Source organism: Haliaeetus albicilla, chromosome 12 (genome assembly GCF_947461875.1).
Source record: "Haliaeetus albicilla chromosome 12, bHalAlb1.1, whole genome shotgun sequence".
NCBI lineage: Eukaryota > Metazoa > Chordata > Aves > Accipitriformes > Accipitridae > Haliaeetus > Haliaeetus albicilla.
Window position 1 is genome coordinate 42,596,688 of NC_091494.1, and position 20,712 is coordinate 42,617,399.

At 45.7% G+C, this 20,712-nt stretch overlaps 1 protein-coding gene across 5 annotated transcripts in view; it reads right to left on the reverse strand.

The window, feature by feature from the left end:
• The window catches only part of RNF213 (ring finger protein 213), a 58,442-nt gene that overhangs the window by 35,853 nt on the left and 1,877 nt on the right, over positions 1 to 20,712 (reverse strand). For 2 of the 5 annotated variants that reach the window (XM_069799453.1, XM_069799452.1), the window contains exons 2-22: positions 19,695 to 19,831; positions 17,599 to 17,930; positions 16,357 to 17,046; positions 14,292 to 14,573; positions 13,056 to 13,745; positions 12,230 to 12,411; positions 11,371 to 11,529; positions 10,898 to 11,091; positions 10,387 to 10,667; positions 8,959 to 9,227; positions 7,727 to 7,915; positions 7,004 to 7,202; positions 5,711 to 5,766; positions 5,281 to 5,434; positions 4,598 to 4,753; positions 3,846 to 3,944; positions 2,906 to 3,028; positions 2,313 to 2,493; positions 1,533 to 1,706; positions 1,085 to 1,243; positions 204 to 802 (exon numbers count right to left, since the gene is read on the reverse strand). In XM_069799453.1, the coding sequence (XP_069655554.1) occupies positions 204 to 802; positions 1,085 to 1,243; positions 1,533 to 1,706; positions 2,313 to 2,493; positions 2,906 to 3,028; positions 3,846 to 3,944; positions 4,598 to 4,753; positions 5,281 to 5,434; positions 5,711 to 5,766; positions 7,004 to 7,202; positions 7,727 to 7,915; positions 8,959 to 9,227; positions 10,387 to 10,667; positions 10,898 to 11,091; positions 11,371 to 11,529; positions 12,230 to 12,411; positions 13,056 to 13,745; positions 14,292 to 14,573; positions 16,357 to 17,046; positions 17,599 to 17,930; positions 19,695 to 19,818 (5,292 nt within the window). In that variant the 5' untranslated portion in view covers positions 19,819 to 19,831. Of the gene's footprint in view, positions 1 to 203; positions 803 to 1,084; positions 1,244 to 1,532; positions 1,707 to 2,312; positions 2,494 to 2,905; positions 3,029 to 3,845; positions 3,945 to 4,597; positions 4,754 to 5,280; positions 5,435 to 5,710; positions 5,767 to 7,003; positions 7,203 to 7,726; positions 7,916 to 8,958; positions 9,228 to 10,386; positions 10,668 to 10,897; positions 11,092 to 11,370; positions 11,530 to 12,229; positions 12,412 to 13,055; positions 13,746 to 14,291; positions 14,574 to 16,356; positions 17,047 to 17,598; positions 17,931 to 19,694; positions 19,832 to 20,181; positions 20,350 to 20,712 lie in introns of those variants that run through there. The other 3 variants (XR_011327309.1, XM_069799451.1, XM_069799450.1) reach the window with 3 other exon arrangements.

Consider the following 20,712-nt stretch of genomic DNA (forward strand, 5'->3'; position numbering starts at 1 on the left):
CCCAAACAGAGGAATACCACCTTCTCTCTATTAGGCAAGATTACACAAAAGCACTTTGTTTGAACACTTAATTTTTATCTCAAGCACTTTGGGACAGGGAATGGCTCTCAACAGACTGGGGTAGACTTAAGGGAAGGTTTAGATTTACCCAAGCTTTCTAGCCAACACCCTGACAGTACAGAGCTGAAGAAGGGAATACTTACTATGTCCAACAAATTTTCCAGGATACTGAAGTCACCAGAGAGGTTTAAAATCTCTCTGACATTGGCAATGATCTTCGCAGCATCAAAAGTTAAATGCATTTCATGGTATTGCTGGATCTGCTGAAATCGCTGATCAACCCAGTGTCTGTCTTCTTCAGGTCTAAGCTTACATATGGTATTTAGTTCAGTTTTGATATCTTCAGGATGATTTGTGAATTCCTGAAAAATTGTATCAACTGCAGAAAGTGTGAGACTTCCAGATCTGAGATCATTATACAACCTTTCATAGCTCACAAAACAAGGGGAAATTAGACTGCAGAAAACATCACTAAGGTCCAATGCAGGAACAATGTTGTCATCCTCTTCCTCTTCTTCTTCTGAACTTCTATACTCCTTTCCTGCCTCCTGCGCTGCTTCCTCCCAGAACTGCTGGAAGATCAGGCTATCCTTAAAACAGTGCATTTTCCGGGCAAATTCTTTCAGCTCTGGGCTCAAGTTGTAGTAGGTCTGTAGGGGTCTCTTTCCCACATTCACAACTGTATTTAGTCTTTTTGAGCAAAGATCTTCCAAGTGTTGCAATTCCAGTTCACCTACATCCACTTTAAAACAGAGAGACAAGTCAGAGATAGATCAGATGTCTGGCTTGTGTCCAGCTTACTTCATCTAATCTGCCAAATTGCAAAATGCATGTGGACCCCTACAAATATCATTTGGTGCATAAGCACTCACTTGATCCCTCAAATGCTCTAGGTTTACTTCCCCCACCCCTCCTCATCCTTGCTGTGGTTTCGAACAAAGCTTGTTTACAAAGCCCAGTCGTTTTCAAAGAAAATTATGTTTTCTGGAGTTGCCACTTTCAAATTGCTCCCCCAGAACACTACCTTTCACAGATGTCTGCACCTTCCTACACATGTTCAGAAAGGTTCCTATCACTTTTTGATCTTTTCTAAGAAGTGTTAATTCTTTTTGCCTCCTCTGCAGCAATTCTTTCAGTTCTCTCTGGAGTAGTTCTTTGTTTTCACATAACAGCTGCTGGTGCTCTGAAAGAAAACTCATTGGTAGTCACAAAGCAGATACTTAAATACTTCCCAACCCCTGCACCCATAACTGAGGTTTGGAATTGCAGAGTCACAAACAACACAGTGAAATGCAGACAACACAAACTGGAGCTGGGAGCTCTATATAAAGGACAAAGACAAGGGCAACACTGCTAACTGCTGAAGTACCTAATTAGCATTACTAATCACTGAAGTAGGTTAACAGAGTAGGCCATCGATCACTACAATGATGCTGTAAGCCAACAATGCCACATTTGAATGGTGCTCTTACTTATCTCCCAGATACAGATGAACTGTTTCTCATGCTGGAAAATCTCTTCCAGATGTTTCACAAGGATACACCCTTTCTGGATGTCATCGGTGACACTCACGAACACAGAGTCTGCTATGGCCATGACATTCTTTGCTTCATCTGTAAGTTTTTCTAGAAGCTTTGTGTTTGTTCCTGTTCCAGAAACAAAGCATGTAAAACCTAGATCAGCCCTGCTTCACAAAAACTAGGCAGAATCAATAACTATTCAGTGTCATGATATAGAGTCCTTCCATTTCCCATTCAAATCCCTACCCAAAAGCCTGTGAACTCATCACACTACCCTCCAACCCCTCATGTTTTGCTGAACAGAAACAGCCAGGATCTCAGGAGAGCAATTCAGACACCTTCCCATGGAGAGCCCATACCCAAAACCTGTGGAGGAAACAAGTCATTTTGATCCATTCACATGACAAACACTTTTGCATTTTTGTGTAGCAACAACTTATTAGAACTTCTCTGAGAAGGAAGTTATGTTCTACAAATCCACTTGATCTACAGGTTCAGCAGTCCAGTACAAATCCTGAAGTGGCTGCAGTGGATTATCATAAGAGGAATACTAGCTCCCTCTTCCTTAGCCTTTCCTCTCCAAAACCAGGCTGAATACCTTGAGCTTTGAGGTGGGGAATGAAACAAGAGCAGGACAATTTTTATATATTTGTTTGCTGCTCTGCAAAGTGGGAACAGCAAGGCAGCGAACCGCTTTTCGTAGACTCCTATAAATACAACTAACAGACATACCATTAAAGCTGAAGATATGTTTGATGTCAGGCCACGTAAGCACATGGCGCAAAACCTCATCAAAATCATCCTCAGGCTGCCCATTCTTAACGGGCCACGACTTCACAATGATAGTTGATACAAGCTGGCTGAATCGGCCCGTGTTGTAGGAAGACAACTTCTCAAGAAGATTGCTCTGAGTCTGCACAAGGCATATAAGACAGAGAAGAAGGGAAGAATGCATCAGTGTTTTAGATTACACTGCATCTATCTTTGTCTTGGGATCAGGCACTGATGTCAAGAAGTCACACCTCCAGTCCCGAGGCATATTCCAAAAAAGCCATATGACACGAATGACACCAGAAATCATGATGGCAAAAGCATTACAAGTATTTTTCATGGATGCTTTATAAGTGGATCCTCATTTCCCGATTTCTTGTCAATTTTTTTTTTGTTGGTTTAACAAACTTTAACAATCCACAGCAACTCAAGCAATAAGAGACTGAATGTGCAATTCTCCTTCCACCACAATGCACATCCCTGTACTATGCAAAAGGATTTCTATGCAACAGGAAATTTGACTTCTTTTCCTACCTTGAAGGAAAATACAATACCTGGCAAGCTGCAGTTACAGCCTCTGTGGCACAATTACTGAAACAGCAGACAAGGGAAGAGTCAAGTTGTGCAAATTGGGAGTGCTGACAGCAGTAGACTAAGATTTGGTTAACTGGAGGCTCCTAGAGGGCAAAAGGGAGATTTCTTATCAACTTAAAAGTTTCCAAAGTGTTTCTTCTGAAAGCATGAAGGAGTGTTGCTATTAAGACAATAAAAGGAATTAAGTCGAAAAATTTAAGTTTCCTAGTGGAGCCAAGCATCAGCCCATTTATCAGGGCCTGGAAGAGAGATGGAACACAAATAAATGCTTGGAAAATCTTTTAGATTGTTTCCATCAAAAATGTTTGATTACTTAATATGCATCTCTGCAAGCCAAGCTTCCACCAGGAAATATTTGTTTCCTGATTACACCATGAAAATCAACGGCTTAACGAATTTTGCAACTCATGTAGAAAGGAGATATACAAGTTCAGTTTAGAAGGGACCTACACAGCATGCATTTGGGAGCCTGGACAACACAGTTTCTGCACTATGAAAAGAGACAAGTGCCAACTTTTTTTTTCCCTCTAAATCCTTGGGTGCTTACTTTACACCCACTGTTTCTTAAAACTACATGGATGGTAATTGCTTGAAATGTACAATTTCCTTTAAAGCATTAGGGTGTCAGCCACTGCTAGAAACAGACCAGCACTGCAGCCAGGCTAGCAGGCTACTGGAGTCTCTGACATCAAGAATACAGCATGGTACATTTTCATGTCCAATTTTTGAGCATCTATAACATGGTTTATAACAGCAATGGCAATTTTTATGACCAAAGCCACAGCATTTTCGCTTGTCCATTCAGGCTCTAGAAGCTATTCTGTAAGCACAGCAGAAGACTGTCTATCTGCTCTGAACTTGGCCCACCAGCATGCAGTGACTGACTGTAGTCCACCCTACCTCCTGAATTCTTCTCTCCAGATCTGCAAGCAAAGTTTTCTTCCACCTCTCAGTGAACTGTTCATCTAGAAAGCTGATCTTCACAAATTCATCCCAGGCCTGCAGTTGAGAAGCAAACAAACCCAAAACACTAAGTACTGAGATTTAACATTCAAATAAGAAAATTAGAACTATGCTGAGGAGAGGCCTCACACTCCTCAGACAGTCTGCAGTCCTTTCAGATGTTTCCATCCAGAAGAAAAAAGAGCAGTCCCAGAGCTGCAAATGGCAGCTTCTAAGCCCAAACAGTGTCAAAATGTCCCAGTTGCTAAAGGACACATTTGGATGAACCACTTCCACTTTGATGCTGGACACTGTCTCAGGGAGGACTGGGAGCAGAGTGAGTCAGACTGTAAGGAGCTGCTCTGTGCTTTGCCTGCTGGAAGGCCTGAGGGACAGCCAGTAGAACATACAGGGTGAGCAAGACAACAGCTTCAGCTGAACGCCAAGGGGCAGCTCCTCATCACAGCAATGCCTCTTGGAACAGTGAGAAAAAGGAGAAATAAGGTGAGCTGAGCAGCACCAATTATAGCCCTTTGCTTTTCAGCCCAATAGTGTTTAAAACAACGCAGCTTCTCAGCTTGTAGTCTGTACTGCCTGTCCCCATCTCATTCCTTACCCAGCCACAGCAGCTACAGTTCCCGTTAGACTCAAGACTATATGGTTAAGCTATGGTAAAACACTTTTTATTCATACTATTAGAAGATACAAACCCAGAGTTCCCAACAAAAAGAGAACGTCACATGCTCCGGGTGTTCTTTCAATAACTTGTCGTTTAAAGCATTTCTGAACCAGGTTTGAACGTGTCTCATAGCTTCAGTGAATATTTCTACCACTGGAACTTCCTGCACAGCATCTCTTGGAACCTGCTGCACACACAGGAGAAGGAAAAAAAAAAAAAAAAGAACAGTTCAAGCAGGAGGGGAATGTACAAGTGATTTAAATAAATATTTCTAAAAAAGAAGGCCTAAATGCATCCAAAGCACAAACATGTCCAGCAACAGAGACCCACCACTACTTGAATAAAGGATAGAGGGAGGCTGGGAAAATGTAATGCTCACAAATAGTTTGTGCTTAAGAACACTTATTCCAGGAAGTCAAGACTACATATGTTTAAGTGAGGGGAGAAAAAAAAAAAAAAAAAAACACAACAACAACAGACATAACACAAAACCCACAACAGCCAACCTAGGCATTTAACCTTGTTTTCAATAAGAAGAGTCAAAATCATTAAATGATTTCACAACTTTTTGAAAGTACCACAATCTCGGTTAGAGTATTAGAGGTTTTCCAAATTGAGAATGGATACAATCTAAAACCAGTCTGTTGTACCATTTTTGTAGTACTTCTAGATAACTTGCTCATATCAGCCCATGAATGGTTCCTTGCTACTCACCGCTGTAGGCTGAAGTTTGGCAACCTTCGAAATCATCATGGCAGAAGTGGCAGGAATCATGAACCACTCCCCCCGCTTCACGTACTTGCAGACCCTCTTGTGCAGCTTGAGGCAACAAGTCAAGCAGGACTGCCAAGAAGAAGCTTCCAGAGCTCTGAAAGTCAGGAATAAAGAAGAATTTATTTTCTGCTGGGGGGGGGAGCAAAACACACACCACCCCACCAATTTCAATACAGTGTGGCAACTAACCACCCCCCCCCCCCAGATGTATTTTTAAAAAGTGTTGCTATCTGACAGAGGGATAGCAATACAGGATTCTTTTATTCACACAGATTTCAATGCACACATTCAAGCTACGAGCATAACCCCACCCTGCAGGCATCGTGTAAATAAAAAGGACTATGCTCTCATAAAAGTGCACTTCAGTTACCTGTCCTGTTTCTCATCCAAGGTACACAGCAATGTCTTTAGAAGACTCTCTACTAGCTAAGAACGAAAAGATAGAAATATTAAACTGTGGAAGGCATTTCACACACTGGTTTCTCATTAGTTGAGGGGATGCTGTGAAAGAGGGTATTCAGTATTCTTCCATGCCTTCTCCAACTCTATTATAAATACTCTATAAAATTGCAAAAATTATTTACTGGATGTCAGAGTTCACATATAGGTGGCTATTATTTTTACAAACAAAACCTGCACTTCTTAAAATGTAGGGGTTTCAAATTTATTACCATTAGTTGCAACGTCCAGTTCCTGGTGTCCTCACACAAATACAAGTGTTTTCACAACAGGCAGGAAAATCTCTCAAACCAGCAGCGCCTTGCCCAAACCCCCCAAAGCTGTGCAAAAAACAGTTTCAGGCAGCCATCTGAGGATCTCCGGATTAAAATATTTACCATCAGTAACTAAGAGCAAATTCAGATACGCAGACCCTTCTCTCATCAATGGCAACATTTTTTGCTACAGATACACCCTCTCATCTCTTCTTAGGAGTCTCCTTCTTCAGAGCAACTATTTTTGCTTTTAGCTAAATTAAGCTATTTGTGCTCTGACCTGCTACCAGCGACATTCCCTTCAGTGACAGTCAGTTCTGCTAAAAGGCATACTACAGCCCAGTTTCAGTGTTTATGCCTCAGTTGGTGTCCTCGTTTTGGCTGGGATAGAGTTAATTTTCTTCCTAGTAGCTGGTACAGTGTGGTTTGGATTTAGTGTGAGAATAATGCTGATAACACACTGATGGTTTTGTTGTTGTTAAGTAGCACTTAGGATAAGTTAAGGATTTTTCAATTTCCCATGCTCTGCCAGCAAGCAGGTGCACAAGAAGCTGAGGAAGCATGGCCAGGACAGCTGACCCAAACTAGCCAAAGGGATATTCCATACCATAGGACGTCATGCTCAGTATATAAATTGAGGGGAGTTGGCCAAGAGGGGTGAATCACTGCTTGGGCATCAGTCAGCGGGTGGTGAGCAACTGCATTGTGCATCACTTTCTTCTTCTTGGGTTTTATTTCTCTCTTTGTTATATTCCTTTTCACTAAAATTATTATTATATTTTATTTTAGTTATTAAACCATTCTTGTCTCAACCCATGAGTTTCACTTTTTTCCTGGTTCTCCTCCCCATCCTGCTGGGAACAGGGAGGAGTGAGCAAGAAGCTGCATGGTGCTTAGTTGCTGGCTGGGGTTAAACCACAACAGCTGGGTAAAACTGCCAAGAGACAAACCTTAGGACTGTTCCGCAGAAGGTCAACATTCTCTAATCTGTAAGAAACACCTTGAAGAGTAACTAACAAGTCACTGGAGAACTCTTTTATAAATTCAGCCAGGCCCTCCAGGGGCAGCACACTGATCCAGGACTTGACCAGAGTCTTATCCAATTCCATCAAGTATTTCTTCTCTTTCATTAGTTGCAGTAGGGTCCCCCTGGAGAAAAGACAAACCAAAATCTTCAGGTTTTCAAGGTACAAAAGGCTAAGAGCTTGTTCAGCCCACAGAGGACTCATTCTCGCTCCAGTGCTTTTTTCATTTACAGCTGAAGATCAGTAGAAGACCCCAAGACCCAATGATCGCAGCAGCAGTGTCAAACTACTGAGCAGAAGCACTCAAGGAAAATAAACTCCAGGTCTTGCTTAGATTCTGCACAACGCATATCATGAGCTGCTTTAACTCACGCCAGGCATCACCAACCACACAAGCTGCTCCACAGCTTGCAGAATTAAGGGTTGTTTGCGTCTGAAAGGTAATAGACTGCACAGCTTTGCTATACACCATAATTTCTGAGCAACCAATATGTCTGTATTCATATATCCCAAATACCCACCATTAACATGCTACGTTTCTTATTTTTTAAAAACAAGGGAGAGAAAAAAACAGATGAAGTAAGGTGATCACCACCAACTACACAGCGTCAAGGCACTGGATATAACTAGTAATTCGGGAAAACTCACGTATCTTGATTCTTCCTTGTTTCAGCAAATGGAAGCCCTTCCAGCCCTGCCCAGGTATCTTCTTCCATCGGCAAGTGGTCATGCTGCATAGGAGCAGCAACGAAATGCAGAAGAGGAAGAATCCACACCCACTGGTCTACTTGCTCATCAATGCATCTCTGGCACAAGTTTGTCAGGTGAACCTTCAAACTAAAAAACAACCAAAACAAACACAGCGTAAAAAAAAATAGCTTTTTACAGGATTCAAGAATGTCCTTGGCAGGCTAAGGCTTCATCTCATAATTTCATTATGTACCTTCAAATAACTTCTGGCAATTATTTTAGCTGAATCTTATCTTCATTGAAGAGTATATATATGGTAAAAGTTTAAGACTCAAAGCTGTAATCTTACTTGAATCTCCCTGCACAAACCCTACTAATACAGCACTAAGAAGTGCCAGTATTTTATCTACAGTTTCCACGTGAACATCCCCCAGTCAGGGATCAAGTGACACAGATGCACAGAGCCAGGCATTCTGGGGACAATTATTGGCCTCCTTGGTTGAGCAGAAGTACTACAAAGGCCTCCAAAAGGAAATTTAATAGCTGCAGCTGTGCAAGTGAAGAACTAGAAATTCAAGTGCCAGATAAGCAGTTAGATAAGTCTAATAAGCAGGCACTCCAAAGAAAAATCAACAAAAGACATGTAATGATGCACTTCGGAGGGGGCAAGAAGAATCAAAATATGGCATTTAAATTTAAATGAGTAAACACATGATGATCCTGATTGCTGGAGTTTGTAAGTATGAATAGCGAACAGGTAAGAAGCTAGGAACTGCTTGACAGAAAAGGGTAACAAATAAGATTTTTACATATAAAGAAAAAAATAGTTTTAACTCAAATCTACTACTCTCACAACAGTGACAAGTTGCAATAAGGGGAGTCCTGTTTGGACAAAAGGAAAATATTTTTCACATCAAGAAAAGTATGTGACTGTAAGAGCACCCCAAAGAGGTTGCACAATCTTCATCCCTGAAGTTTTTCAGAACTCAGCTGCAACATTGCCTGGACATTAGCCCTGCTTTGAGCAGGAGGTTGGAACAGAGACCTCCAAAGATCCCTTCAAATCTGATTTTTTTCTGATTCTCTAACACTAGAGAGTTGAATTCATTATTGTTTTATGACAGGGTGTGATGCCTGCAGGAAAACCAGCCCAGTTAGTTACCTTATAAGTGCTCTAGTAACATACATACCCAATAACTGCTTCAAAAGCCGTCGTGATAGCATGCATGTCATCCAGTATGGCTTGTTTGGACACTTTATCCAAGCACAAGAGGCTACACAGGTCAGCCAGATGGCTTTTAAGTGCTGGAAGCTTGAGCATATCAACTACTATGAGAATGGTGAGCCCCAGAGCTACTTTACTTTTTATTACTAGGTGCTCTTGCAATGCTTTTGCATCTTCTGGTGCAAGGAAAGGAAGAGCTATTTTCATTATGTAGTTTAGCAGCAAATCATTCACCTAGGATAAAGAAAGGAAGAAACAAACCAACCACAGCATTAGTTCCCCAACAAGTCTTTTTATTCTGAAGTCATTTTCTTCTACCAGTTACAGTGAGGACACTTGATAGCCCTATACACCCCACAGCACCATGGTGGTACCAAGACATAAGCACACGTGGTACTGACCACCACCAGAACATCTGGTGTAGTACCCCAGTACCTGTGATGGTTTGGTGCCCCTCTCTGTGCTATCAGCTCCCACCACTCAGTTACTGCTGCACCTTCCCACACCCAGCAGAGCTGAGGAGCGTCAAGGGACCGAGGTAGATCTCAAAGGGAACCGGTTTGCTGAGCAGTTGTACACCCAGCACTGCTTTATGTCACCATTACACACCACCAGCACACTCCAACTTCCCAGTGGACTCAGGCTTGGCTGGGACTCAGCACAGGGAGAGAAATTTCTGTTCTTACCCACACCCCCCAGCAGCTACTCTAAAACGATGCCTAGGGGGTCCATAGCACTGTAGTGCTTGGCGATACCAAAATCGCCCTTCTGAAAACTGGCAGTGACATGAAACACCCGTGGGCTCTGCTGAGCTGGGTGGGTATGCCATCTTGTGGCCTTTCCTGCGTCACCAGGAGGAGGGAGGCTGCACAAAGCCCTAACACTGGTCTGAAGCCCCCAAAAAGACATGACATTTCTGCCATAATTCATAATTATGCCAGGTAAGAAATTTAGGACTCCAGAAGCCCTGTCTGCATCACTGCTTAGAACTGGACCAGGACAAGCTTATCTCAGGAAAAAAAAAAAGGCAGGTTTAGAATCAAAGACAAGTGCAGGTAAGTTGGTGACAGAGTGACTGGCAGCAAAACTAAAGGGCCAGGCTTAGGAAATGAATATCCAGACACAAAACCCACTCAAGAAGTCACCACATCACAGCTCTGCTGTTGACCAATATGGGATATTCAGAACAGCACCTAATTGCAAAGGTGTGACTGAAGTTCCCAAGGCAGACAGTGGCAGTCACCCCGAAAGGATCCCTGCGGAGTCTGTCACACCTGAACTTTTTGAATGGAAAAGCAAAATTAACCCAACAAGGTCAACAGCAAAATTAAAAGTTCTGTGTTTAATAACTGAATGCCTGTTTACTAGTACCTGTTAAAAGAAAACAGATTACCTGCTGTACGCCAAAGTTTAACTCTGTCCATAGCACTGCCCCGCCATCAAATACATATGGTTCTACTGTAACAACATAAAACTGGTTCAGCTGGCAGACGAAGTTTCTCAGGTTGTTGGGACTCCAGGTTCCAAGAATGCTGAAGATATTTTCTAACATAATATTTGCAGCTATTATCTTCCCTTCCACCACTTCTTTGTTTTTATTGCGAGAAATCATCTTCCATAAGTTTCTCATTACAGAAGGCTTTGCGCACACAATATCATCATACTGATGCCATTCTAGAATAACCACAGACAAGAACACAGAAAAACAGTAATTTGAGAAACATACACACATTTAAGCATAACTTCACTTTCAGCTGTCCACAGAAATACCCCCGCTGACCCATTAAGTTTCCAACTTCAGACAGTGCTGGCTGCTAATAATGCTAGTCCATATGAAGTTAGAGATCATCCCACCAAAAACACATGGATTGTCCCAATATGCAGATCCAGTCAGAAAAGCTCACCTCCATTGCTGAGAATGTTGCCTCTTATAAGTAAGCAGCGATTCACATAAATACTTGATACTGAATTCTTGTAAATAAATTCATAATCCCCTTCACCACAGGTAACCCAATATTTGTAAGGAATGCATTTATTTATATGTTCTTTTGCAAGAGTTACAGTGCCTTCAATGAGGTATCCATGTTCTCCTAGATACCTAGGAAACACAAAACAGAGCAAAGAGAAGCAAAGGGCATGTCAGCTGATCTATATACTTCCTTTTCCATGCATCACTCCATTTTTAATAGGAATGGTGATTATTCTCTCATGATGACAGTTTTAGAATAGTTATCTCCACTATGAAAACTCTTTGTAGCAATACCCACCTATGGACATACTGCTACAGTCTTCTGTATTAAATGAAGTGCCACATTGCATTTTGTTCTCCAGAGCCAAAACACTCCTGGGCCTCTGTGTGACTCAAGAGGGTACTTACTTGGTGCAGTTCAGCTCACAAATGTTGTCCTTCCAGTCTACATAGGGAGAAATGCCTTCAGCCCTGATGAACACTTTATGGGTCTCAGGGTTTAGTTTGAAGTCTTTGGATAATACTGCATGGAAATATACTGTAACACCATCACTTCGGCTCACAGAACTACAAGAATTAGAAAGAAAATAGAAAGAAATCTAATTTTTTACTTTTTTTTTAATTGCACAAATCATTATAAACAAATGAGATTTGAGCCACCAGCTTACTGGATTGCAAGACCCATAAGCTCTGTCAGCAGTTCACTTAAACTGATGCTACATAGCAGGCCTAGTGTAAAGCCTAGTGAAAAAAGGAAAAATGGGTTCATAAAGACAGCATGAAATGCTCTGGCCACCTGCATCTGGGTCACTGCATTGGTAAGCCAACAGGAATTCCTCACCCAGCAGTCACATGAAATGCCTGTGCTTTATCCCTCTTCCAGCTCATACACATTAAACAAAACAAGTTATAAAAATCAAAACAGCTCTGCACACTATTAATCTAAAGAGTTACATGTGTGAAGCACATGTTGCTCTTAAAAGTAAAAAATAAAAGTGCAATCTCTTTTTTTTATTCCTCAGATAACCAAAAAGGTTCAAGTACCAGGTGTACCACATTACCCAGTACATGACCTGTGCTGCAACTCCCATTTTGCATGAGCAGTAGTTCACCTCAGTTTTGAGGCAATTCTATTTCCACATACCCAAGACACATGCAGACCTAATCTTAGTACTTCAATCCCCTGCCTCAGTCTGGAGTCCTCTAGTCCTCCTCGCACCAAATCCTGTAAGTGAAGAATACTGGGAAGCAGCAGTGGTGTTCTCACCTTTCTTTAACCTTATCAACAGGTTTCTGGTTCCTTCGTTGCTTTTTCTCCTTGCAACTGCCTGCTACAGTTGAAGCACCATCTTTTCTAGCAACTTCAGGTCCTTTGGCCTGACTTGCCTTCTCAGTTACTTCATGCATTTTCTCACTTGGGGTCGTCTTTTCCTCTTTTGTTACTTCATTCTGCAATAGGAAGCCAGACAATGCCCAATTAAACAGGAGACCCTGGAACTACAACATCCACAGAAATATCCAACATCTCTTCAGACGGGTGGGGATACCCAGAAATCACAGCATACCAGCGAGCTTCACACTGCTGGCGATACTAATCCCTCACTGAGGGAAGCTACTCGTTACAAAAAACAGCGCGTGATTGCAGGAGGAATCCAAACCAAACACTTTGGCAAGAAATCAGGTCAATAAGCCGCAGGTCCCCAGAAGATGGGGCATAAAGAAAATGAAAGATAACCAACAGTAATTTACAGCTTAACAGGCCTGTCGGTGAGTGGAGCGCAGACACCTACAAAGCACAAAGATCTCGTCAGAGAAGACCCAACAGAGCTCACTAGAAGAGCTGGCTGCAGAAGAGACAAGTTCACAACTCCTGGAGGTAAACGAGCAACCACTCAGTGAGAGCACTGTGCTAGAACTAACACACAGGAGAGAACAACGCAAAAAATAAACACTTTGTAGTGTTCCCTGCTTTCTCCCCATATCCCCAGCCTCATGGTCTTCAGCTTTACTGTGAGCACGGAAGAATCAGAAAGCGAAACTTTGCCCTGCTCAACCAAATACCCACCAGAGCCTTCATTCACTAACACGCTTACCTTGGAAGTCAAACAGCTCACTTTCTGCCTGGCATCTTGTTTATCCTTCCCAGCCTGCGAGCTTTTGACCACAGGTGGAGTCTTTGCACCTTGACTTCGATCTTCAGCACGAGGAGTTGCAGGCTTACTTTTAGGCGCTCCCGTACCAGGGGACAAGCCAGAGGAAACACTCCCTCTCTCCCCTGTTGAGGCCAGTTTCTTACTGCTGCCTGAGGACTGGGAATCTGCTCTGGTTTCTGGAAGCTGGCCAGCACCTGGGGAACAACTGCCCCCTTCCACGTTACGCCTGACCGTTTCTCCACACACTGTGGTACTTTCACCCCTCACCTTCTCCTTTGGGGCCGCAGAGCTTGGAGGAGGAGGGGCAGCCACATTATCCGTGCTGCTCTGCTTTGGTGAGGTCGTCACATCCACACTGCTGTGACTGCCTTCCACAACCACTTCCAGACTTCCAGCTTCCTTTCCCAAGTGACCCAATGCCCCATCGCTTTCACGTGCTCCTCCACTGTCACCAGCAAGTACATCAGCACCCGCCTGGGCTACTTCACTGCCCAGGGTCTGGATTTCTTGTGGAATAACACAGGTATCAAGCAATTCTGTCATTTGAGCTGGTGCTGTGCTTAGAGGAGGCAGAGAGTCCTGCTCCCCAGAGCTGGAAGGACCCTTCTTTCCTTTATTCTTCTTCTTTTCCTATTTAAAAAAAAAAAAGGAGCAACACAATGTCTGTTTATTCATTGTCAAACAGAAATTCTTTGTCACCTCCTCTACTGCAGCCAGTACCAACATCTTCCTGCTACACTGGCTTAATGGAGAACAATCAGGAAGAGAAGGGACAAGACCAGCTACCGTCTTCTATAGTAGGTGAAATGCAAGTTCCTCTTGAGAATGCTGTAGTTTTAATATTCAAGACTTTCTCAGCAGGAACATGGAGCAGCACTGAGCATGATGCTCACTAACAAGATCACACCAATTACTAAGCTGAATTCTGTACCGTTTCCCTCAATGCAGCAAAGGTACTGTTAGGGGGAGCTGTACCACTCGGCACATCAGCTGTCTGCATACGCAACGCTTAACATAAGCAAATGCATCTACACTTTGCCTAGGAACACAGGCAGCAGCATCCAGATGCAGGCCAAAGGGATTCGTGCCGACGCAGCCCAGCCTCATTGCTTTACAAAAGAGAGCGCAACAAGTTACCAGCTGCCACTGCTCTTCAGCACTGACAAAGAGCCTTACCCTCTTCCGTGACTTCTTGGGAGAATCACCAGCCATGCACTGAGGTGTGGTCTTTGAGCTATCACTTGGAGCTGTCACACCCTCCGGCAGCAATGCTCCCTCTTCCTCCTTCTCCTCCTCCTGTTTTTCAGTAGAGGAAGGAGGCCCACCTGAAGTGCATTCAGATGTGATCTCTGAAGTATTGATCAAAGCAACCCCAAGTCCTTTGGTCTGACTAGTCTTCTCAGTTACTTCATGCATTTTCTCACTTGGGGTCATCTTTTCCTCTTTTGTTACTTCATTCTGCAATAGGAAGCCAGACAATGCCCAATTAAACAGGAGACCCTGGAACTACAACATCCACAGAAATATCCAACATCTCTTCAGACGGGTGGGGATACCCAGAAATCACAGCATACCAGCGAGCTTCACACTGCTGGCGATACTAATCCCTCACTGAGGGAAGCTACTCGTTACAAAAAACAGCGCGTGATTGCAGGAGGAATCCAAACCAAACACTTTGGCAAGAAATCAGGTCAATAAGCCGCAGGTCCCCAGAAGATGGGGCATAAAGAAAATGAAAGATAACCAACAGTAATTTACAGCTTAACAGGCCTGTCGGTGAGTGGAGCGCAGACACCTACAAAGCACAAAGATCTCCTCGTCAGAGAAGACCCAACAGAGCTCACTAGAAGAGCTGGCTGCAGAAGAGACAAGTTCACAACTCCTGGAGGTAAACGAGCAACCACTCAGTGAGAGCACTGTGCTAGAACTAACACACAGGAGAGAACAACGCAAAAAATAAACACTTTGTAGTGTTCCCTGCTTTCTCCCCTGTGATGGGTTGACCCTGGCTGGATGCCAGATGCCCACCAAAGCCGTTCTATCACTCCCCCATCCTCAACTGGACAGGGGAGAGAAAAATATAACAAAAAGCTTGCGGGTCGAGATAAGGACAAGAGAGATCATTCACTAATTACCGTCACGGGCAAAACAGACTCAGCTTGGGGAAAATTAGCTCAATTTATTACAAATCAGCCAGAGTAAGGTAATGAGAAATAAAACCAAATCTCAGAACACTTTCCCTCCACCCCTCCCTTCTTCCCAGGCACAACTTCACTCCCGGATTTCTCCACCAAGCCCCCCCAGCGGCACAAGGGGGACGGGGATGGGGTTTACGGTCATCACACGTTATTTTCTGCCGCTAATCCTCCTCAGGGTGAGGGCTCATCACACTCTTCCCCTGCTCCAGCGTGGGGTCCCACCCACAGGAGACAGTCCTCCACAAACTTCTCCAACGTGGGCTGCAGTTCTCCACAAACTGCTCCAGCATGGGTCCTTTCCATGGTGTGCAGTCCTTCAGGAGCACACTGCTCCAGCGTGGGTCCCCCACGGGGTCACAAGTCCTGCCAGAAAACCTGGTCCGTGGGATCCTCTCTCCACAGATCCGCAGGTCTTGCCAGGAGCCTGCTTCAGCGCGGGGTTCCCACGGGGTCACAGCCTCCTTCAGGAACCCACCTGCTCCGGCGTGGGGTCCTCCATGGGCTGCAGGTGGATATCTGCCCCACCGTGGACCTCCCTGGACTGCAGGGGGACAGCCTGCCTCACCAGGGTCTTCACCACAGGCTGCAGGGGAATCTTCGCTCCAGCGCCTGGAGCATCTCCTCCCCCTCCTTCTTCACTGACCTTGGTGTCCGCAGGCTGGTTTCTCTTACATGTTCTCACTCCTCTCTCCAGAGGCTGTTTTCCACATCCCAACTTTTTTTTCCTTCTTAAAAATGTTATCACAGAGGCGTTACCACTATCACTGATTGGCTCGGCCTTGGCCAGCGGCGGGTCCATCTTAGAGCCGGCTGGTATGGGCTCGTTCTCTCTCGAACACAGGGGAAGCTTCCAGCAGCTTCTTACAGAAGCCACCCCTCTAACCCCCCCTGCTACCAAAACCTTGCCACACAAAACCAATGCATCCCCATATCCCCAGCCTCATGGTCTTCAGCTTTACTGTGAGCACGGAAGAATCAGAAAGCGAAACTTTGCCCTGCTCAACCAAATACCCACCAGAGCCTTCATTCACTAACACGCTTACCTTGGAAGTCAAACAGCTCACTTTCTGCCTGGCATCTTGTTTATCCTTCCCAGCCTGCGAGCTTTTGACCACAGGTGGAGTCTTTGCACCTTGACTTCGATCTTCAGCACGAGGAGTTGCAGGCTTACTTTTAGGCGCTCCCGTACCAGGGGACAAGCCAGAGGAAACACTCCCTCTCTCCCCTGTTGAGGCCAGTTTCTTACTGCTGCCTGAGGACTGGGAATCTGCTCTGGTTTCTGGAAGCTGGCCAGCACCTGGGGAACAACTGCCCCCTTCCACGTTACGCCTGACCGTTTCTCCACACACTGTGGTACTTTCACCCCTCACCTTCTCCTTTGGGGCCGCAGAGCTTGGAGGAGGAGGGGCAGCCACATTATCCGTGCTGCTCTGCTTTGGTGAGGTCGTCACATCCACACTGCTGTGACTGCCTTCCACAACCACTTCCAGACTTCCAGCTTCCTTTCCCAAGTGACCCAATGCCCCATCGCTTTCACGTGCTCCTCCACTGTCACCAGCAAGTACATCAGCACCCGCCTGGGCTACTTCACTGCCCAGGGTCTGGATTTCTTGTGGAATAACACAGGTATCAAGCAATTCTGTCATTTGAGCTGGTGCTGTGCTTAGAGGAGGCAGAGAGTCCTGCTCCCCAGAGCTGGAAGGACCCTTCTTTCCTTTATTCTTCTTCTTTTTCTATTTAAAAAAAAAAAAAAAAAAGGAGCAACACAATGTCTGTTTATTCATTGTCAAACAGAAATTCTTTGTCACCTCCTCTACTGCAGCCAGTACCAACATCTTCCTGCTACACTGGCTTAATGGAGAACAATCAGGAAGAGAAGGGACAAGACCAGCTACCGTCTTCTATAGTAGGTGAAATGCAAGTTCCTCTTGAGAATGCTGTAGTTTTAATATTCAAGACTTTCTCAGCAGGAACATGGAGCAGCACTGAGCATGATGCTCACTAACAAGATCACACCAATTACTAAGCTGAATTCTGTACCGTTTCCCTCAATGCAGCAAAGGTACTGTTAGGGGGAGCTGTACCACTCGGCACATCAGCTGTCTGCATACGCAACGCTTAACATAAGCAAATGCATCTACACTTTGCCTAGGAACACAGGCAGCAGCATCCAGATGCAGGCCAAAGGGATTCGTGCTGACGCAGCCCAGCCTCATTGCTTTACAAAAGAGAGCGCAACAAGTTACCAGCTGCCACTGCTCTTCAGCACTGACAAAGAGCCTTACCCTCTTCCGTGACTTCTTGGGAGAATCACCAGCCATGCACTGAGGTGTGGTCTTTGAGCTATCACTTGGAGCTGTCACACCCTCCAGCAGCAATGCTCCTTCTTCCTCCTCCTCCTCCTCCTGTTTTTCAGTAGAGGAAGGAGGCCCACCTGAAGTGCATTCAGATGTGATCTCTGAAGTATTGATCAGAGGTCTTGCATTCTCCATCAGTGATCCCTCCTCCTCCGTTATTTCAGTGGTGGAAGAAGGGCCATCAGCACCTTCTCCCCTCACCTGTTCTCCAGGCTCCGCTCCTGTATCAGGGACTGGAGCGAGCTTCACCTCTCTTCTTTCTGCAATGAGGCAAAGTTCATTGTTAAACTAAACAGTAAGAAAGAAAACAGTTCTCAGCTGGTGGCAAGCAAGCAGAATATGCACTGACTAAATGTATCAATTGAACACAGAGGAGTTGCTTTGCTGTTCCCTGCTCAACAGCTACCACTAGCAAAGACACCATCCTCCCTAGCACAGCCTCCTTCCCTCTCCAAGGCCCATGCCGTCAGTAGCAGAATAATTAAGATAAGAAACCATTGTACTGAGGTATTGATCTATCCCTATCCTACCTTCAGCTAACATGCTACTGGACAAAGCAGCAGGCATGGGGAACCACAACTGCCTGTCAAAATGCTCAAGGACCCTCAAGACATGCAGTGACAATACATGGGCACTCGTCACCTTTCACAGCCTTCTGGACTGGCCGTGTGAATTCTACCAGGCAGCTGAGTGCTGTGCCCAGGAAGTCATGGGAAACTCCCTTTTTATCTTCAACAATTTCATCCAGCCCTTAAAACCTGTGAAAAGGCAGCTCAGATCCAAGCCAGGCATCAGAATAGATCTCTACCTTCTGCAGACCTGTTTCACAGGCTCTTCAGCACTGCCTCTAACCCAATTTTGAGAGCAAAAGCTTTTAACCTCTTTGAGTGGAGATCAATCAACACCAAGAGACATTGATTTCCTCTCAGTATTTTTTGGGAGCAGGAGCACAAAAATCACAGTGAAGGTAGCTCACAGCCCCTTTGAGTATTACAACCCAAAGGCTGCACCATGCTTAATGACAGCTGGTTGTTTTGTACCTCAAGCAGGCACCCTTTGCAATATTGTTTCACATCCAATTTACTATCATGCCATTATCTGAAGAGTTTAAACTCTTCCGTGAGCTCTTCCTGCTCCTCAGTGACTGTTGACAGGGCTTGACCTGCACACATTTACTTGGTGGAACTCCCTGGTCCCCCAGAAAGCGTATTGGTAAAGCACTACAACTCCTTCCACCTTTAATCATTGCCAGAAGCAGGTACAAAGCTTTTGCACCACCAGAACAGATTCTTTGGATGTTTCTCCAGCATTTAAGAGCTGGAGATCCTGGGTTTGCTCCCTTGCCATTCTGGATTGCAGAGGGATGTGCTAAGAATTGATCTTGTCGAGACTACAGCAGGCTGATTCTGATTTAGTGTATTCTTTTAGGATCCTACTTCTTCATATCAACAAACCAAAAGCAGTTCTGGTGGCCCAGTTCATTCTCTTTAAGCAAATAAAGGATTAGGAAATATTTCCCGCAGTGCAACTGCATTAATTGTGTACTTGATTCTGTTACTGTTCGCATAGGCAGAATTAGCATGTTATCAAGCAGAAATTCAGGGAGTGAATTCTAAACCTAACAATAAGCTGAAGATAGGAAATTCTGGTTCAAGAGGGACTAGACCGCTCTTTGTAATACAGCATTCCATAAAAGCGGCACTAGTTCATTGAGAAACTAGTTAAACACCGCAGATCTGAGTGTGGAGAATGTGCGTAGGAGGTGTCAGCAAGCTTCTCTCTCTGTCCCCTGCCAGTCACTGCAAAGCGAGGAAAACTCCCTCTCTGGCCAGTAATGCATGGGAAACTTGAGACAGGAGCAGCATGTAATGACCTGGCCAGAGCAGAGCAGCCCAGACCTACACAAGCACTGGGGCTAACACAAGAACCAGTGGACACCTGCAGCCACTGGTCACCGTGCAGCCCCAGGGCATGCCAGCCCCCCCACATCGTCCCCAAGCTCACCCCACATCGCACCCTCGTACCTGAATCCTCGTCCCCAGTGCTGGCGAAGGGAGCCAGCTGGGCCCCACACTTGCTGCAAGAACCAGGAGAATCATCCCCAGAAACAAAGCGACACACACGGCACTTCATGTTTCCCAGCCACATACACCACGATAAGCTTTTCAGAGCCACAGAGGGAGAGAAAAGGATGGGGCAGAGAGAGAAATAGAAATATTAATGTGAAGTAATGAACCTCTGTCACATAACCTGCCTCCCGGCTCTGGTTTCATTTTCAGGAAACAAAAGGCCCTCAGGGGCGGGGGCTTCGCCGGCCGGGCCCCAGCAAACAGCCGCTTCCCTCAGCTGCGCCAGGGAGGAACCACAAACACTTTAAAAAATAAACAGATAAAACCAGCTACTCCACTCTGCGCGGAGACCTTCTAAAACCAACGGCTTTTGGGAAGGCGCCAGCCCCGGCAGGGCACAGCGAGGGCAGCGCGGCCCAGCGGGCCCTGAGGCGGGACGAACCCCATATCCCGCCGCCAAGGCGGGCTCCGGCGGCCTCACTGGCAGGCCCCGCTCCCTGGCTCCGACAGCCCGGAGGTCTGCAGGGTGCTGCTCCCGCCAGGCAGTGCCGGGACCCCCGGTCCCCCCCGGGCTGCACCGGGGGAGGGTTGGGGCCGGGCCGGGACCCTCGGGCCACAGCCCCCCGCCCTCACCTGCACCGCCCGGGGCGGAGGCGGGGCTAATCCCTTGGGCGGAGCCTATATGCAAATGAAGCGTGGTTCGTTCCCTGCGGAGAAACGCCAGCTCCCCCCCTCTGCCGGGTAGATATGCAAACGAGCCGGGTGGATAGGCCAATGGCGTGGCGAAGGGGCGGAGGAATGCAAATGAGACCCGTTAGGTGAGGGCTGGCGGGCAAGGGGTGGGGCTGTCTGCGGCTCCCAGCCTGAGCGGGGGGGGGGGGGGGGCGGGGTCACCGGGGTCACCGCGGGTTGGGGGCGAGGATGCCCGCGGACACCGGGGGGGGGGGCACCGGTATGGCCGGGGTGCACGGCG